Raw genomic sequence first — 20000 nt, forward strand, 5'->3', positions numbered from 1 at the left:
ATGCTCTTCTCCTTTTTTCTAATTTTTTTTTTTTTTTTTTTTTTTTCTAATATCTATATTCGTTTTAACGAGAAATATATTTTTCTTTAATAGTCAAGGCCAGAAAGCGATCGAAGATATAAAATCAAGAGTACTGGCACTAACAGGAAGGTTCAACCTAAGCTCGAACGCGAATAAGGTTCAACGCGAAAGGCTGACCATGTTCTCGCCTACGTGTGAGTAATCTAATCGCTCATCTAATCGTCTCGAGAACGAAGAGGATATATATTTCAGTCTCGCCAATGGGGAAATTCGTTAACGTGTGACAGGTCAAACGCCGCGTAACACGGATCAGGAAGCTTGGGCCGACCCGTTCTCGATGAACATGCACTTTCAATTGAATCTGACGTCGGGCGAGCACGTGGTCGCTGCGAAATTAAGGATCTACAAGTTACCACAAGAGAATCTTACGTCGTCTTTACCAAGTATGAGTGGTAGTGTCGTTGACGAACAAGAAGAAGAGGACGAGAAGAAGATCAGAATATCAGTTTACTATTACACGAAAACGTTGAGAAAGCATCGAGGTGAGGGACCGGTCACGGTTACTTCTTACTTTTTGTTTACATTCTTTCTTTTTTCTTCGTATCGAAAAAATCCCCTCTTCTTCACCCCTCATCCAAAAAAAGATACAACGAGCCTCAATCCTCCAAACTTATCGTAGCAAAGAAACGCTTGATGGACTCTTTGGTGACGCCATTGACGAACGAGGGTACACACTTGGCATTAGACGTACGACAAGGACTCAGATTTTGGAGGCTAAATCCAAGAAATCCACATGGTAACGGCGGCAATCACGGGCTGGTAATTCAGGTGGAGGATCAGGATGGTCGACCGCTCAAACCGGCCCTTTACATTCAGGAGCCGTCTTGCTCGAACGGCGACGACGATCAGAAGGCATGTGAGTGTGTGACCTAACAGTACTAACTCCAGCATTTTTTTTCTCTCTCTTTTCTACTTCTTCTTCTTCTATTTCTTCTTCTTCTTCTTCTTCTATTTCTTTTTCTTCTTCTTCTTCTTCTATTTCTTTTTCCTCTTCTTTTTCTTTATCTTGCTTTAATTCTTTACTTTTCTCTTTCTGTTTCTTTGCCTGTGAGATTTTTCATCTGATAATTAACGACGTGTGCCAATAACCATTTAATCGATTTTTCCTTTCCTTTTCTCTCTTTCTATCGTGGTATCGATCGAAGGAAGAAAAAGGATCGTTTCGATGTTCTGTTTCATCGTTTTTCATCTGCATGTCTCGTGTAATATGTACTTACATATACATACGTATATATATATATATATATATATATATATATACATACATATGTAAATTTTCGTGTTCTCTGCTGGTTCGAAATAAGCATTTCTTTTATTTTCTTTTTTTTTTATATATACTTCTTTTCCTCTTTTTTTTCTTTTTATTTTTAAAACACCAAACTTCTTCTTCTTCTTCTTCTTCTCTCCCAGGCTCCCTTCGACTTACAAATGTAATTGGGCTTTTCTTTTATTTTTTTACAGACCACCACTTACCTGCACTTTTCGTCCGAGCCTGTACTCGTTACGTTCGCGTCGTAAACGGCGAAACGGTCACGTATGTGAATTGCAGGCACTAAAGGTGCCGGCGAGTAGCCAGGGTTGATGATTACGATGGTTCAAGAAGAAAAGAAGGTGGAGAAAGAGGAAAAGAGGGAGAGGGAAGAGAAGGAGAAGGAGGGACGGGACAACGAAAAATCGTGTTAAAACAAACGTATACGTTTTCTCGTCGGGACTACTCACTCCGCCAACTCTATATTTCATATTTTTGTAAATGATTAAATTCGATTCATAGAAGAACTATATATATATACATATATATATATATATATATATATATATATATATTATTAGGTTTTCCATCGATTTAAGATATATATTTTTTGATACGAGTTTAGAGCTTGAACGAAATTGTATGAGACTGACGTGCCGATAGTGATTAAGCTGTATAGGAGGGAAGAAGAAAAACGGAGAAAAGAAAAAAAAAGAAAAGAAAAGAAAAGAGGAGAAAAAGAAAAAGAAAACGAAAACTAAAAATTATGTTCGCGTACGATTCAGATGCAACCCATTTATAGACTGTCTTTATCTAAGATACTATATTTAAGAAGAGTGTATATTTAAATACGAATTAGATAGATACATGTTAAAAGTTCGTATCTTATATCCATCTTTCTTTTATTTGAGTTTTAGTAGATTTTATTATATGATTTAACGAGACAATGTAAATATTGCTTTTAGTATTTTAATTAGTTCTTTACGATTTTATGATTTTACGCGTTCATCTTGTTAAGTCACCGTATACCTATGACTGATATAACCAAATGTAAATGTAAAAGTAGACATATATATATATATATATATATATATATATATATATATATGTATAATGTTTATGAGAGTTGTGTTAACTTGTTTTAATCGAACAAATTTCGTGTTATGATTAGACGAATTCTTAAGCTCTCATTATTATTAGATTTTTTTAAAGTTAATTTTTTTTTGTTTTTGTTCTTTTTTTATTTTTGTTTTTTCTTACTATTTGTTTTTTTTTAATAATCCTGGTATTTCAATACTTTGTATCTTCTCATGGACATCCTATTACTTATTTGTTTAAGATTAACGTTAATAAGATATTCGTTGCGTTTACGAAACTCTCATCTGTACATACTGTAGATTTCACAGTGTCCCATCGCGTAGAAATAAATAAACAAAAAATGTAGGTACTATAAGTCAAATTTGTTTTTGTCCCGGTATATTATTATTTTTTTTTCTTTTGTGTATTATATTTACACATTTGATTATTATAAGAAATCATTTTTCTAAGTGTCTTGGAAGATTCCTATTGAAAGGTAGTTAAGATTTTCTGTACAAAAGATGGTTTTATTAAAAAGATTTACATTCATAGGAAAAGTTTGTTATTAACATTAACAAATTAATTTATTCTAGCTCATGTACCATCTCTCTCTCTCTCTCTCTCTCTCTCTCTTTCTCTCTCTCTCTCTCTCACATGGATTAAACGTCCTTTTTTACGCTTTAATCATCATTTTCTAACGTATAGTCATTTTAAGTCCGACGAAATGGATCTCAAAATTTACACCGACAATCGACGAAAGCTGGAAATGCAACGTTGAATGACAGAAAGAAAAGGAAGAAAAAAGAAAGAAAAGAAAAAAAAAAAAGAAAAAGAAAATTTGAGAACTTTAATCGAGCACAATTACGTTTGAAACAATAATAATGAATTAATTACAAATAACTAATATTATAATACTTTTCTTTTCTTACAAGGATTTAATTATAAACCTCGACGATTTTTATTACGAGCGAATCTATTGCTTATTTTTTCGTCTATTAATTAAAACGAAAGAAATAAAATATTTGCTGTATTATGAGAAATAAAAAGTATTAATTTTAAATACATTGAAATAAAAAATAAAAAATAAAAAATAAAAAATAAAAAACTAGAAATTGTTTCGGTAAACTGGCTCATGAAAAAAAAAAAGGAAGAAATTAAATACACGCAGATTTTATAAATAACGTTAATGATGAATAAATGATTTTCGAATTTCTATAAAGAGTTATTTGACTTTAGGCAGACAGAAAATTATTTATACAAATTTAATATTACTATATTATTATAAATATTTAATATTAAAAAAAAAAAGCAAATGTTTATGATTAAATCAAATGAGATTTTATACGATTTCATTGATTACATTTAAGATCTTGACTACAATAGTACATGACTACAATGATACGAATCGTCAACGATTGATAAAGAATTAATATTTAGCGTTATCTGTCGATTACCAAACTAACTCTCAAAGAACAACAACTTTAATTGAAGATTTTCCACACTAGATGACACTAAATATAATTCTATCATTCACTTTGTTTAACGAAGATTATCTTTAATTATAAACAATCCAAAGAACATGATCATCTTAAGTGTACGTAATCAATGAAATTACATAGTTAGAATTATTCTTCAATCATATTCAATTTTTCTTTTTAATCAAATTCCAATGATTCTCATCATATTCCCAATTATTTTGGTAACTTCGCAATAAACATTGATGTTTAAACGTAATTGGAATTAGTACAACTGTTGAGTGTCATCTTCATTTGTGCATTAGTAATATCATATGATGTGTGCAATCCAGCTTCGTTTATTTCAGTCATTTTAGATATAATATAAAATTCGAATAACGGTTTCTGGTTTATCGTCATTGATTTATAAAGCGACGTTAATATAACGTTTGAAAACAGAAACACTTCACTCTTAGATATACATAGTCAGTCTAGGATAAAAACAAAAAAAAAGAGAGAATAGCCAAACAAAAACTATGATTTCTATCTTCCAACGTACGTACGTTTTATCCTTGATAATAAAATATCTATTAATAATAGATTTCAACTAGTATAAGAAGTTCTAATGATTTCTCACGATGATATAGAACAAAATCCGTTATCCAGTATATAGATTAACTTCCATGTTTTTATCACTTTTGAGGCACTCGCACAAATTCTTTTGGAGTCGTTTGATATTATCAATTGTGCTGATTTTGTTTTACCTTTAAAATACATATTTTTGCCTAACTATCGCGATCCAAAGAGTCAAGGGTATCATTGCTAGATGAATGAGTCAAGTCACTCAATTCGTCCAAGTGCTTTTGCCTCTTCCTAACGTTCCAGTGTAAACACTCAGCGAGAGAATCGAACCAATCCGTTATTTGATCGGCTGCGCAAATACTAGGTACAGGATATATAGATGTAGTGACTCGTAAACTGTAAAATAATAGTAGAGTTAGAAAAGATATGTAATTTTTAAATTAACAATAATTTTAATATATATATATATATATTTATATATAAATTTATATATGTATCCACATTGTCTAAATATACATCTATTAGTATATTAGTATATATATTTATATATACTATACTCTACATGTGTATGTATATATATATATATATATATATATGTATATATATATATATATATGTATATATATATATATATATATATATATATATATATATATATATGGATGTAAAGATAGGACAAATAAGAACTATCTTGAGATATTTAGTCAATGTAAAGATAGGACAAATACGAAGTACCGTCACCCTGCAGATATCAGCCAACGTTTCCGATTTGATTACGGAATTCCAAAATATGAAAGGTAAATCGTGTCTGGGTTGTAGTTATTTTATTAATGTTAAAGTGAAAAAGAACGAGAAAGATTATAATATGAAGATAAGAGTTTTTCTAACGAAAAAGGAAAGATCATGTAAAAGACGTTACTTCCATAGCAATATTACGATATGTAACGTCTAATAAATTTGAAATGACAAGAAATATAAATATGTATACACATATAGAGAAAGAGAAAGAGATAGAAATAGAGAGAGAGAGAGAGAGAGAGAGAGAGAGAGAGAGAGAGAGAGAGAGAGAGAGAGAGAGAGGAGAGAGAGAGAGAGAGAGAGAGAGAAACATATAATCATTTGTATAATTTAGGACAGACCTGTCCCCGACTCGTAATTCTTCTTGACTCCGACCATCAAAGGAAACGTAGGCTGTGCTGCGGGCATTACTGTTAGACATTATCTGAAAATATAAAAGAGAAAGTTAAAAAAGTTCGTAATTGTATTTTTACCTGTCACCATGAAAGAGCTCTTGTCTATTTCTACCGTCAAACGAGACCCACGAAGTATTTCTGCTGTCTGGTGAGACGGATATCTATGATGAGAAGTATTAAAAGAAAATTAATAAATCTTTCTCGTTGTAGATGAAAAACGTCAAGTCTTCAAAGAGATAGATAGATAGATAGAGAGAAAGAGAAAGAGAGAGAGAGAGAGAGAGAGAGAGAGAGAGAGAGAGAGAGAGAGAGAGAGAGAGAGAGAGAGAAATTGAGAGAAAGAAAGAGAAAGAGAGAGAGAGAATATAACTGCGACTCAAGAAGATTTTGAAGAAGGCGAAGAGAGCAACGCATGGTCTGGGAATGTGGACTACGGTAGAGTTAGTGGAGAGCCAACTTTCCTTCTATGGGATCGATCGAGTCAGTCGGAAGTTTCGAGTTCATTTGAGAGATCTTTTTCTCGATCGATAAGGATAATAAAAAATTTGGATGTTGTTAAATGACATCGAAAAGGACAAAGTTTTTAATACTCGAAAGTTTCAATCCTCTTATAAAAGGTGGTGAGTCTTTTAATAATCGTCACAAGCTAATATCTCGTATAAAAGAAATTTTAGATGAAAATGTTACATACAAAAGTTTTGTAATATCATAAGAGACACAAAATGATGTCATTGGTTTAACCTTAGATAATCGTATTGAAGATCATATGAAGGTTACGTTTACACTTTTAAATGCAAACTATATATTTTCTTATTGCACATTCATATAGAATACGTTGAAACGTTTTCAAAACAAGACTGACTTGTTTGTTTTCCGTGTAATCTACTATTGAGATACTATGTATTATAAGTTGTTATGTCGTTATGTATGTATATTTGCATATATATATATATGTATGTACATATATACAATACAAAGACGGATCGTACAACGTCCGCGTGGTACACCTTGAATAATGCTAATGCGGTATTGTAATTTCCAAGCTTTGTAACTCGAAAAGTAATTAGTAAAAAGAAAAAAATATTTTATTACAGTGTTTTGAGAACCTCTTGAGAATAAACCATAAGGAAAAAAACCATTGAAAAATGGAAGAGGGAGCTGGAGAGATTTCGATTAAATACATTGAAGATGAAATTAATGTTTAAAATAATTATCCAAGATCCAATCAATCTTTTCGTCACAATGTATGAAACATATTTTCCTTTAAAATACTTTGTTTTCGAGATATAAGTTCGTAACACTTTACAGACTCATCCCTGTATACTATTGATTGTAAATAACCAATGAAATTAGATTCATTTAGAAACTGATATAGAAAGTAATTCGTTTATATTTAACGCATAAATCACTGATTTATGCGTTATATATAACGCATATGACGAATAAATATATTTAACAATATGAAATAAAAATATGATAATAAGAAAGAAAATAATAAGAAAATAAGATAATAAGATGATAATAAGAAAAAAAATAGAAAGATATAAGCACCTTTAGTTCGACACCAGCTGGTACAACAATTGGTCTGAATGATAACGAATGAGGACAGATTGGTGTAATCATGATCGCAGGTACCGAAGGATGGATCATACTAGCTCCTGCAGCTACCGCGTAAGCCGTAGATCCGGTTGGTGTACTAACGATCAGGCCATCACCCTGAACGCTAGTTACATGTTTGCCATCAATGAATAGGTCGATGTTTGAAAGATACGGTGAAGGTCCTCGATCTACGACAACTTCGTTCAACACCAACAAATTCGTCGGTGATTTCGCTGGCTGACCTTCCTCACCTTTTCGCATAATAATACATCTTAAACGGCTCCGGAGGGTCAAGGCCGCATGACCTGCACACAGAGAGCAATACACTTAAAATCATGAAAAAATAAAGGAGGAAAATGTGCCTGTCGAACGAGCTTCCTTAATTATATCCACGATCGAAGATAATTCATTAGCTTAATATTATTTTACGAGAGAATATTTTTGTAATATTATAAAAAGCAAACAAGAAGAAGGAGATACGTATGTCAAAAGAAAAAAATGAAAAGAAAAAGGATAAGATGGGAAATAAATCTTTTTTTTTCTATATATATATATATATATTAAAGTAGAAAGAGAATTGAATTTTGTGTGTATTTTAAAACTGAAAAAGATTCGAGATAAAAATGTACACTCTCAAAACTTATGATCGAGCAATGATTCATAGATATCAAATGTTGATGACTCGATGGATTAACAGGGAGATCGACACCTACGTTTTTGCTTTTCAAGTATTAATATAAACTCACTTCTGCGCATTCCATTTTTATTATTTATGATTTTTTTGCGACACAATCTTTTTCTTTCTTCGACTGTTGAAGATGGATTTTTTTTGGCTCGTAGAATTTGTTTTTCTTTTTTCGATACGATTTAACTAACAATATGATATTAGATCTACGATTGAATAAAATAGTATTAGATTTTTCTTTCGACTTACCTTCAAGTACGTTCGTAACTTGTTCTTGAAAATTGTCGAACTCAAAGGGTGTAAGAAAACCCAAGGAACCGAGATGAAATGCCATTACAGGTGGCACAGATTGTTGGAAGAGAAGACTGGCATAAAGTAGCGTGCCATCACCGCCCAAACATATTATAAAATCGATTCTATCCTGTAAAATAGATGCGACGATCTTAATATTAATTTTTTACATTCCAATATATTCATACTATTTTTTTTTATTTATTTCAACAATATTTTATCTATATATATATATATATATATATATATATATAGATATATATATATATATATATATATATTCACATACACATACATATATTAAAATAATAATTAAAATCTATGTTATAAATATATTTTTATTTTTTTTTACATATATATTTTGTTATAATATTTACATATTATAATACATAATATCTATATATTATATACATATGTGGGATAGAAAGTTTCAGAAACAAGTTAATCATGTGTAATATGTCGACGAAGGGAAGGGAAATTGAACAAAGGGATGGAAGGTTTCAGATCTAATTAGTCGTGTTTAATGTACATGTGAGAAGTAAGGAGAGCGTGATTTGTCTTTGGCGAGGAACGTTTGTTTATGGAAAAAAAGAAGTTGTAGTTTAGAAAGAATGTGAATGAGTGAGCAATTAGTTTATTATTGCGAGTGATAAGCGTTAAATTTGTGTTTTTTTTTTGTGATATTTACAATAAACTCTATCTTGTCTACTTTCAATTATATTTAATTTACTCTCTTCCATATTTCAAATATATTATAAATATAAAGGTTTCATGTGTGTGTGTGTGTGTATATATATACATATATAAACATACACATACATACACACGTATTATTATTATTATACCGGATGTCCCATTTAAAGTTTTACATATAATTATTTCTCGAACTATATATCGTTATTAAAAAAAATTTTCTAAACATTATAAATTTTGATTAGATGAACATGTCTCCAAGATTTCAAGAAGACTTTTGTTTTTATAATTGTATATTAAATGTCAATTAATTTCATTGAAAGTCTAAAAATTCACAAAGTCTAAAAATGAAGACATGTCCGTTTAGAAAAAATTTGTGGTGATTACAGGATGTTCCACTCGAAAAAAGCTAAATTCTGCTTGAAACGTTTTTTTCTGTATAACAAATAGTTAAGGAGATAATTATGTGTAAAATAAAAGACTCTGTATATATGCATAGGGTGTCCATATTCTAATTCTAATATAAATGGCTAGGGAATAATTTTACATGAAAAAAATAAATTGAAAAGAGGGAATAACATTTTTTTTGTTCTATTTAAGACTTCGTTTTATGAGAAAAATCAATTAGAAAATAAAATACATATGTACATCTGATATGCCTGTATTAATTGTAAATTTTAAGATATCACATTTCTATTTCTGCACGTGTATGTATTTATAACTATGAACGGCGTCACAATTTACTTCTTGTCATTCCTGTTATCACGTAGAATCATCTTCGTGACTGATTATACGATTATAGAGGAACGATTTATACATTACCGTATTATAATCTAATTTATATTTATATCGATAATATATGTTTTTTATATATATAAAAAAAAAAAAGAAAAAAAGAAAAAAAAAAGAAACTTATAATGCTTGTTACAAATACTAAATAATATTATTTTATTAAATAAATTTAATTTATATTGATAATATTTTACATATTATCGATATAAATAAATTGTAAATATTTTTATATTGCAACAATCGAATGTTTTGATTTATTGTGATCTATCAGTATAGAGAAATCTTGAGAAATTTCAAATAAATTAATTTAATTACCTGTAGATCATCGGTTCCATCACGGAAGGTTTGTAATCTATCTCGAACCCCTTGAAATCTTAAATCTCGAGCCAAAGCCGAATCCTCAAGTACAGTTGCTTCCACAAATACGACCATACGTTTTTCCTACGAATTATCATAAGTTGTTATATACATATACAAACACATATATATGTGTGTGTGTATATATATGTGTGTGTGTGTGTGTATATATATATGCGTGTGTGTGTGTATATATATGCGTGTGTGTGTGTGTGTGTATATATTGAGTTGGCAACTAACTGATTGCGGATTTTGTCGTTTCTTTCTTATTTAAAATCTGGCAATCACTTAGTTGCCAACCCAATATATGTATATATATATATATACACGTATCAATTAATACAGATTTACGATTAGAATTAACGATCACGTGATATTGGTTTGCAAAATAGCTGTACAGTGCGTGAAATACTTGAGTAGAGTCGAAAGTTATTCTTTATCATCACGCGATAAAAAAATTCAAGTATCATATTGATAAACACGAACTCCAATTCCGTTTGCATAATTTCAGCGAAAAATGATATAATTTTTATTATAAAGAAAAAAAGAAGAAACAAAAAGAAGAAAAAAATCGTACACACAATTTCTTTGTTATAAATAACGTATATAACGAAAAAACCGTATAATCACGTATGCACATTTAATATACATTGATACGCTTTGATGATCGTGCCTCGCATTGAAATTATTTGAAAAATAAAAACCAAACTGAGAAAAAAGGAAAAGAAAAAAAAAAGGAAAAAAGAAAACATCTCTTGAACCTTCTTCTCGAGAAAGTGCAAGGTAAAAGGTGCATTCGTATAAGAAAGATCGCATGCAGAAAGATCGTTAGTTTCCAATGCATGTACAGCATGAAGCAATAATAATGTATAAGACAAATCTATGCGTCGAGATAGCAGTTGATTAACGTGCGATCAACAAATTTTGTATAATAGTCGAATAATTCTTTTAACGCTATTAGATTCCACCAAGAAAAACTATATAAATAACGATTATTGACAAGATACTAATTGTGTAATTGATGAATTATTGCAGAGAAACAGTAAAAAAAAAAAAAAAATAAAAATAGAAAAAAAAAGAAAAAAAAAAAGAAAAAAGAATATATATTCACTGTATATTTTTATCTCTTTTTATCACTATACAAAAACACATTCACAATGATCACGTTTCCTTTTTTCTTTCAGTGCTAAGTTACACAAGGTAATCACGTTTTACGGTTAGGATCATAATTACTTACTTCTATCAACCATGTTACCAACTGAACAAACGGTGGTAGTACCGACGAATCACGGACCTTTTTTATTACGAGGACAGTGAGCGGAGGTTTGTACCAAGTCAACCTCTGCGAAGCTGGATCCTGGATAGTCCTGTAAATCGCGTCATTCAAATTTCTTACATTATTGCGATAAATTTTCGATATAATATATTCAGGTGATATCGAAGATTCGTTTGAAAAACATTTTGTCGGAGACGTCATTCGTCGTAAACACTTCCAATAAGTTCGATAATATGATTCGGTATAACTAAAAACTACGAATGCATTTCCAGTTTATATATATATGTATATGTATCCCTACTTATATACCTGGACTTGACTCTAATGATCTCGAACAATCTATAAAACTTCCGGCCGTACATGACCCATGAAAAATAATGAATATATGAATTTAAGCTGAGTCATTAGGAAAGAATAGCTTTTCAATTATTAATATAATCAGTTGTTCAGCTTTAATTACTTGAATATTTCATGTATGATTTATTTCTAAAGCTTTATTCATTTATTATATTTCATTTTTCTATTTATCTATTTTCTTTGGTTTACTTTTCATTTTTTTTAAATTTATCTTTTTCCTTTCCAATTCGCATTATTATAGTGTTCTAAGGTTCAAAGTAACAAACGGATCAATGAAAAATTTATATGAAGGAGGTCGAGGCGACGGGGATCCATCGAGTTCGAGTCATTATCGATCGTAGAAAACCTTACCTAATAATAATTCATAAGACACGGTAATCGTCGTCATAGACACACGTAACTTAGACACCTGATCAAGATAAAAGTACTTACTTCGTGCTAAGAAAATAAATCAACGAATTACCTGCCTATCTGCGCGTTCTTCAATAATTACGCTATTTAAATCGGACTCAGTAATGCGTTCTTCAAACGCCTCAGAATGCTCGAACAATCAGAAAAACTTACGTACTTAAAGAATATTTTTCGATGCGAAGTAATTTTTTTTCAGTAATTTTGTTTACTTATTTTTCAAAATTCCTGCATTTTTTACCCTCCATCTTTATTTTATTATTATTATTATTGTTATATATAAATATATATATATATAATTTTAACGCTAAATTTAGTCAATTTGAACACATAAATCTGACGAATTTTTAATTTCCTACTTAAAGTCAAAGAATAATGTATATTATTTTTTACCGATTTATATTAACTTTGATTGAGTGTCATGATATTAACTAATGTTATAATGAAAAAAAAACCAAGAAAAAAAAGAAAGAAAAAAAAAACAATGTTTTAATGTATCCGTCAATATCATATGTTTCAATATAAATAATTATTATCCGTAAATGTAGTATCGAGAATAAAAAAAAAACGTTAATTACACATTTTTTTCAATTAATTAATTTGTATAGTAACACTTCCTTCACAACTTTTAATTATCCTTCGTTATTTCTTATAGTAAAAAAAAAAAAAAAAAAAAAAAAAAAATTAATTAAACAAAAAATACATTAAATGATATAGCATAACGTGTAAGTAATCGTTTTAAAATAGCTACGAAATAATCGATATAAAAATAATAATAAGTTTAATTTACACATTAACGACACTTTAACTCACTTAACAGTTCCAACCATAATGCCGTTGTAAAAGATACAACGAAATGACACTTATCGTTCTACGATGGTCACTCGCAAACTGGTAACGATACGACTCGTGTTGCGAACTTTTAATGGTAAACGGTAGTACGTTAAAGCGCATGCGTTGTACTCGTCTCATTCGCTTTGTCCACGTGCTATCATACAACGTAATCTTTCTTTTCTTCGTATTCATCTCTTTTTAAGCATATCTATACTTAAGTTGAGTGTTTAGTACAGTCGTGGACAATAATAATGTATGGTAATGGTTTGTAAATTATATTTTTTTTAAATACATCAATATTTAATTTAAAATTTATATTGCATATTTTTTATAAATTCGATTAATCAAAAATGTTAGTATAATTTACGATATATTGAAGAATAAATATTTTATACGATAATTCGTATATAATAAATAATTTGTATATAATAAATAATAAATAATAGTGTCATATTGAATTGTCTAATAAATAATAATATAATTTTAAATGAGAAATACTGATATTTTTTATTTAGATATAAAATTCTCGAAATTCGAATATTACTTATTGACTAATCATATAATACAGAGTAGACGTAAAGTTTCTAGGCGGGCCAAAAGATCTTAAGTAATTTTAAAGAGCTCCTCCTCTTTTAGGAACAAATTGGAGCAAATTGTTTCGCAACAAAATGACGAAGAATCGAAGAGAAAAGAATTCAATCCATTGAGATTTATTAGCTATTGACGTTGCGTTATAACGTTAGCAATAACTTGTAACTTTGTAACTTTGTAACTTTGTAACTTGTAACTTTGTAAAATTGTACTTTGTAACTTTATAATAACAAATAACTCGTAGAAAAATCAAAAATCTCTCTTTTATCGAATCGATCGATTTCGTTTTACTACTTGTCGGCGCAAACCTTCTTATTCAGAAATCATAGAAAAGCACGTGTCGCGTTAAATTTGCATAATTTATCATCAGCTTCATTCACTGGAATAATATGTACACACGTATGAACATACACACAACACGCGCGAGTACACTTATACAAACAAATTGTAATATTTTGCGATAGAAAAACGAAAAGAGAAAAAATGATTCGATCTTCGATTTCTGAAGAAAAAGGAAAAGTAGGAAAGTAGATAACGAAAAAGAAAAGAAAACAAAAAGATGAAAGTAAAAGAAAAAAAAAAGAAATTGAATCTCCTCTCAATAAATCAGTGACTTTCTCATGATGGAACAACGCTTTACGAGAATGAAACTTTTGATTCCTCATTTCTAATAGTGCGCGTTATATTGGATATCTAATTTAGCGGAAATTCGTAATAGAAACAAATTAATATTTTTTTTTGTTAGGCTATGAAATCTTTTAGGCTACTTTTTTTTTTATAGAACTACATGCTTAAAAAGTCTCAAAGAAGAGTAATTGATATTAAAAAATATCATATAAATTTTGATTCACCTAGAAAATTTTGGTCCATAGCTATATTTTGTTTCACCGTACGTGTCATTTATATTTTTGATATACTTTTCTAATTTATTGAAAATTATTATATTCTTATAAATTATGAAAATACAATATTTGACTAATTATGAATTAAATTAAATACAAATATTACAACACAGAATATATAATATATTTATTATTATTTACTCGGATGAAATTTTTAAGAAATTGTATATCTATAAGAGAATTCAATGAAATAAATTAGTTTTAAAAAAGGAAGACATCTTATCAAGGATCGTGACTATCTGCGTTGTACAAAAACAAAAAATACAAAAACAAAAAAAAAAAAGAAAAAGACAAGAATGATCAGGAAATCGTGTAAAAGGACATTAATAATTCGGAAACATAATTCGCGAAGACGTTTTTAAATTATTAGATTTTTCGTATAAATTTCTTTTCAATAAAAGAAAGAGACCAATGGTCTGACGCGTTTCGGATTATTAACATAATATATTGCGACAGAACCTGTTAACACAATGCAATAGAATTCCATAATAGAATCGCTTTTTAATTTGCCATACAAAATATATATTTTTATAAAAAGCATCGACGTCCTGTATTATGCCGTCTAATAAAATTTATAATGATAAGAAGTACGCATAAGCAATGACTAGGCTATTACAATTTCGAATTATACAATCGCGACACCAGAGTTTAAGTGAATCGAATGATTCGACAATTTTTCTTTTTTATTCTTCTTGAACTTTGCTTCGATCATTCTAGCAATGTAATAAGACTTGTGCCAAAAGCAAAATGTTAAAAGTATTATAACAGTTGTTTATGACGACGAAACCGACAAAAAAAAGAAAGAAGAGAAAAAAGAAGAAAGAAAAAAAAAAAGAAAAGAAAAAAAGTCAAACAGAAAAAAAAAGGACAAAAGGAAAAAAGAAGAAAGGATGAATACTCCTATACGATCGGCTTGTTTAATTAATAATAATAATATACCCATGAATAATGAAGGACCTCACAGACGTAAGAACCTTGAAATATTTCTTTACTACGTATGTACTAATGTCATTCTAATGTCTAACGTAGACGAATACACTATCGATCAAGGGCAAAATTGTATTTCTATATAATGATCTCACTTTATCTTTCCTTTTTCTTTCATGATCTTATACGATTATCTGAAAGAAAACTTCTGTCGATCGCAAAAAAAAAAATAAATAAAAAAAAAAAAAAGGAAGACAAAACAAATAAACAAAAAAGAAACAAAGAAACAAATAAACAAACAAACAAACAAAAAGTAATATATAATTTTTATCGGATTTGTTTTTCTTGATTGATTTACTGAATAGCGAACAACGTCACGAACACACATTTATTTATTTCATGATCGCTTGTTCGAGCCACGAAGAATGGTGAACGCCTACAGAGAGTACCGTTTCTGCGAAATAGGCCACGAGACTTTTGTGCCTTCAACGATGACCATAAGCCATATGCACGATTAATATCGAATGCGATGAGACGACATTGACAATGAACAATCATTCTCTAAATAAATTTGACCTCTCTCTCTCTCTCTCTTTCTCTTTCTCTCTCCTCTCTTCCTATCTCTTCCTCTCTTCCTTTTTTTAATTTTCGAATTAAATATCATCGACATATTTAATCTGATTATTTATTTTTAATATCTTTTTAATAATAACTCGACGAATCTCCAGACGTCATAACAAACATCCGCATGATCATATCTGAGCGATCAATATTGGCTGATGTTTTATCTTATCTTTTTATTATTATTATTATTATTATTATTATTGTTATCATTATTATTATTAAACAAATTTGACTTTTAATAATTTCAATATTATATTCCAATGTTTGATTATATACGAGAATAATAAATTTCAGATCACGATCATTATTCAGTCGATTGTACGAGAAGTTATTCTTTTTTTTTTTCTAACATTTCATTGTTTATCGTTTTGTATAATGTTTCAATAATACGTTTAAAATTCGATAAAAAGAAAAGAGAAATAATAATTCATATAAATCAATTTACTTACATGACCATGGCCGAGTTTTTCATTATACGCCCACATGGTCCAAATTGTTGTATTGGACTTGGTGCGTTTAAGCTTCTCGTTCTCCTATAGAAAAAAAAAAAATAAATAAATGAATACAAATAAAAATAATAAACACATAAATAATTTAATTAGAGAATGAAATTAATATAAATGATAAATAAAGAATTAAAGTATGTATTCGAAATAGGTAATTTAATGGTCAGTGTGATTATCGTATACGCGTTTGGAAAGACTGTAAAAAAAGAAAATAGCCGCAGAATAGAAACTACGGAAGCTCTTCTATAATTCTTATGTATTCCAGTACAATGGAATACATAATCGAGTCATGCGTTTTTGAAATTCATTGTAATAGTTATTCGCTTGCGAAACTAAATACGTCATAGTTATTGCCCTCATTTGCATTCGGACTATCTACTATTTTTTTAACAACAACAATTTTTCCAGAATATTTTTAAATCCTTCATTTCCACTATTAATAATCTCATTAATAATTTATGTCGTTAACAATATTATTATTATTATTTTTTTTTCTTTTCTTTTATATACTACCTCAACACACGATTTCGTGAAGAATTATCCAACGATCCTTTGACAGTATTATTGTCAAATTGATCAACATTATCAAAATAACCATCCAGATATCCATTAGAAAAGTTTTCACGTAACGGTGATACTTGATCGGTCATTTTGTAAAATTACAAGTTCTTAAAACCACTTGTTCTTTTTTCTTTTCCCCTATATTTTTCTGCTTTTTAAATCTGCATTTTCCAAGAAAAATATACAAAGTTCAAGCACAATATTTTCATACATATGCACATACTATAATAATCTTTGAATAATTTATAAAAGCATATTTTTTTTCATCTTGTGCGTCAAATGAATTTAATGCTTGAATTATTAATAAAAAAAAAAAAAAAATGCATATAAAATCGAAGAACGATCACGAATTAATTCATTTATGCAATATTGAATAATGTTTAAATTACGCCACGTAATTTTGAATTTATATACTCTTAAACTTATGTACTATATATATCAACTGTATTTTTTTATTTTTACTTATTTTCCGCTCTTACATATATATATATATATATATATATATATATATATATATATATATATGAGGAGAAATTGGATTATATAGAATTAAGTCTATATTCAATTTAGGATTTAATTCTAATCTTGAATATACTTATTCATATAAGAATATATTCTAATTAATATTTTAATTATTATATTATGAAAGAATATATATTAACATATTATATGAATCTTATTCATATTAGAATATATTATAAGAATATATTCTAATCTTGAAATAACTTTACAATAAAGATAAATTATAAGATATAAAGAAACGTATAATTATAAAACAAATAAATTAAAATACTTATGTAAATAACAAAATAAAAAAAAAGAAAAAAAAGAATAAGAACAATGATTAAAATTCATTATTGTTCGATATTGTTCATGAAATCTTATCAATCGGAAATAATAAAAAATAATAGAAATTCTCCAAAAATTTGCCAAGTCGACTGTTTTCATAAAACGGACGACACAGCGATCCGACGATGTTGATTTTCACGCTATGCTTTCATCTTGTAGTTAACTCGTTGTTACGTCGAATTACATCCAACTTCGGAATGCTATTACGCAAGTATGAAATGAGCTCGTGCGGTGAAATCGGAACATCGTGTCGAGCGAGTTAAACGAATCTTCCAACTTACCTGGACTCGGTTGATAAAGAAATCTACCATACCGGTCGAGTATAATTTTACGTAAATAATATCGATTACAAAATCCTTAATTATTATTTCTTTCTTTCTTTCTTTTCTTTTTTTTTCTTTTTCTTTTTTAAGTATTAACGTTCGTGTGTGTATGTATATGTGCGTACGTACGTGCGAAGATTATTTGAACTGGAGATTATTAAAGTAATCTAAGTCATTTGAGATATTACAAAATAGACATATTTCGACACATAATATTTTTAAAACATTTAAATGACATAAGAGAATTATTTTTCCGGAATAAATATACTTTTTTTTCTGTCTATTATTATAAAAGAATAATTTTTAAGTAATTCAAATCGAGATATGAAAATATCTCAAAACGAAAAATATGTGAGTTAGATCACTTTTATAATCAATTAAATAAATGCTCGATTAAGCAAAATCCAGTTTTAACTTATCATATTGTTTTGTCAATGAAATATCAACGAAAATACTTGATTGAGTACTTTGATAAAACAGATTATAAATAATAAAAAGTTTGCATTTATTGATCGTTTATCATGGAGTTATCACTGATAATATTATAACATTATCTTTAATGAAATCAGCAGATCTGTCGTTGACTGCGAATCTTGTAATAAATCTTATAAATCCTTAAGAAACGTAAACTTTTATTGAACGTTATTGTTGAAAATTAATTATTTGCGATTAATGCATAGAGAAAAAAATAAAAAATAAAAGTTTGTTTAAAAGCCGAACGACATCTCTTGCAAAAATATTCAAGAAGCACATATATCGACAAGAACAATAATTTAAAATACATAGTAACGAAAGAACAGTATGTATATCGGTTAATCGAGCATGAACATCGTCGATCGATCTTTCTCATGAATAATAAATCATCAAGAGAAAACTGCGTAGAAATCTTATTTTTCCTGATTATGCAGATCGCAGATCACTTTTTTTTTTTTTTTTTTCTTTCTTTCTTATAACGTCACACGTCACTCGTAGGCTATAAACGTAAACTTAAACGACAAAATAATTCACTTAGAACGTAAGAAACTATGAATTAAAAATAAGATCCACTCGAAAGGAAATATGAATTTTTCTTTCGAGAACAAACAAATAAAATGAACTTAATAACGGGTTATAAAAGGACCGGCGAAAGATCCGAATTGGAAGATAGTTGTTCGCGGAATGACGATCGCTCTCCGTTACTTTTGCCCGGATACTAAAGCTTTTCTTCCACGTCTCGGTCGGTCGGTAAAGGTGTTTGATTTTACAATCGCTCGAAGAAGAAGGCATGCAGAAACTCGAGTTATTTAAGAATCTATCCTATCTCGAAAAAATTTTATCCATATACGCACGATAGAAATCGTTGACTTTATCGTGTATTTATTCTCGAAACTCGAATTTATCAGATATATTTTCTCTCTAAATCTATCTTTTATAAAAAAAAAAAAAAAAAAAAAAAAAAAAAAAAAAAAAAAAAAAAAGTTAAAAATCAACTTTATTTTTTGCAAAAAAATGAAAACATTGCATTCTTTTTCTTTGCAAATATTCTACTACTCCTTTTCTTTTTATTTGCAATTTTCTTTTATTTTCTTTTCTCCTTTTTTTTCCTCAAGTACTAATGTTACATGACTGTATAGACTCAATCTTTATGTACATACATTGAACGTATCTATGCTCTTATCGTAGAAAAGCGGTTTCTTATCACACATGTTTACAGGAATATCCACATTGCAAACGTACATTGTTTAACGAGCAACGAATGTTACGCGAATGTATGCGAACAAGGAAAATTTAAATGTAATATTTTTAGAAA

The 20000-nt window shown here is 28.7% G+C and overlaps 2 protein-coding genes and 1 long non-coding RNA gene across 15 annotated transcripts in view; 2 read left to right on the forward strand and 1 right to left on the reverse strand.

Annotated features, from left to right (window-relative positions):
- Positions 1 to 2403, forward strand: part of LOC118447670 (uncharacterized) — an 11985-nt gene extending 9582 nt beyond the window's left edge. For 2 of the 4 annotated variants that reach the window (XM_035879879.2, XM_035879880.2), the window contains 4 exons: positions 94 to 215; positions 309 to 563; positions 701 to 937; positions 1543 to 2403. In XM_035879879.2, the coding sequence (XP_035735772.1) occupies positions 94 to 215; positions 309 to 563; positions 701 to 937; positions 1543 to 1637 (709 nt within the window). In that variant the 3' untranslated portion in view covers positions 1638 to 2403. The remainder of the gene's footprint in view (positions 1 to 93; positions 216 to 308; positions 564 to 700; positions 938 to 1542) is intronic. The other 2 variants (XR_014982342.1, XM_035879881.2) reach the window with 2 other exon arrangements.
- A 510-nt stretch (positions 2404 to 2913) lies between these two features.
- LOC118447674 (NAD kinase) overlaps positions 2914 to 20000 on the reverse strand; it is a 33732-nt gene continuing 16645 nt past the window's right edge. For 6 of the 10 annotated variants that reach the window (XM_035879892.2, XM_035879890.2, XM_035879886.2 and 3 more), the window contains 7 exons: positions 16422 to 16505; positions 11291 to 11420; positions 10012 to 10137; positions 8170 to 8341; positions 7188 to 7540; positions 5715 to 5797; positions 2914 to 4839 (listed from right to left, as the gene is read on the reverse strand). In XM_035879892.2, the coding sequence (XP_035735785.1) occupies positions 4647 to 4839; positions 5715 to 5797; positions 7188 to 7540; positions 8170 to 8341; positions 10012 to 10137; positions 11291 to 11420; positions 16422 to 16505 (1141 nt within the window). In that variant the 3' untranslated portion in view covers positions 2914 to 4646. Of the gene's footprint in view, positions 4840 to 5582; positions 5666 to 5714; positions 5798 to 7187; positions 7541 to 8169; positions 8342 to 10011; positions 10138 to 11290; positions 11421 to 12907; positions 13051 to 16421; positions 16506 to 16991; positions 17193 to 20000 lie in introns of those variants that run through there. The other 4 variants (XM_035879891.2, XR_004839940.2, XM_035879888.2 and 1 more) reach the window with 4 other exon arrangements.
- Positions 5123 to 8384, forward strand: LOC118447675 (uncharacterized). The gene is made up of 2 exons (XR_004839941.2): positions 5123 to 5784; positions 5847 to 8384. It is a non-coding gene; the product is annotated as an uncharacterized LOC118447675 (long non-coding RNA).

The sequence above is a fragment of the Vespa mandarinia genome, chromosome 1 (genome assembly GCF_050613455.1).
Source record: "Vespa mandarinia isolate Hongniang chromosome 1, ASM5061345v1, whole genome shotgun sequence".
Classification (NCBI taxonomy): Eukaryota; Metazoa; Arthropoda; class Insecta; order Hymenoptera; family Vespidae; genus Vespa; species Vespa mandarinia.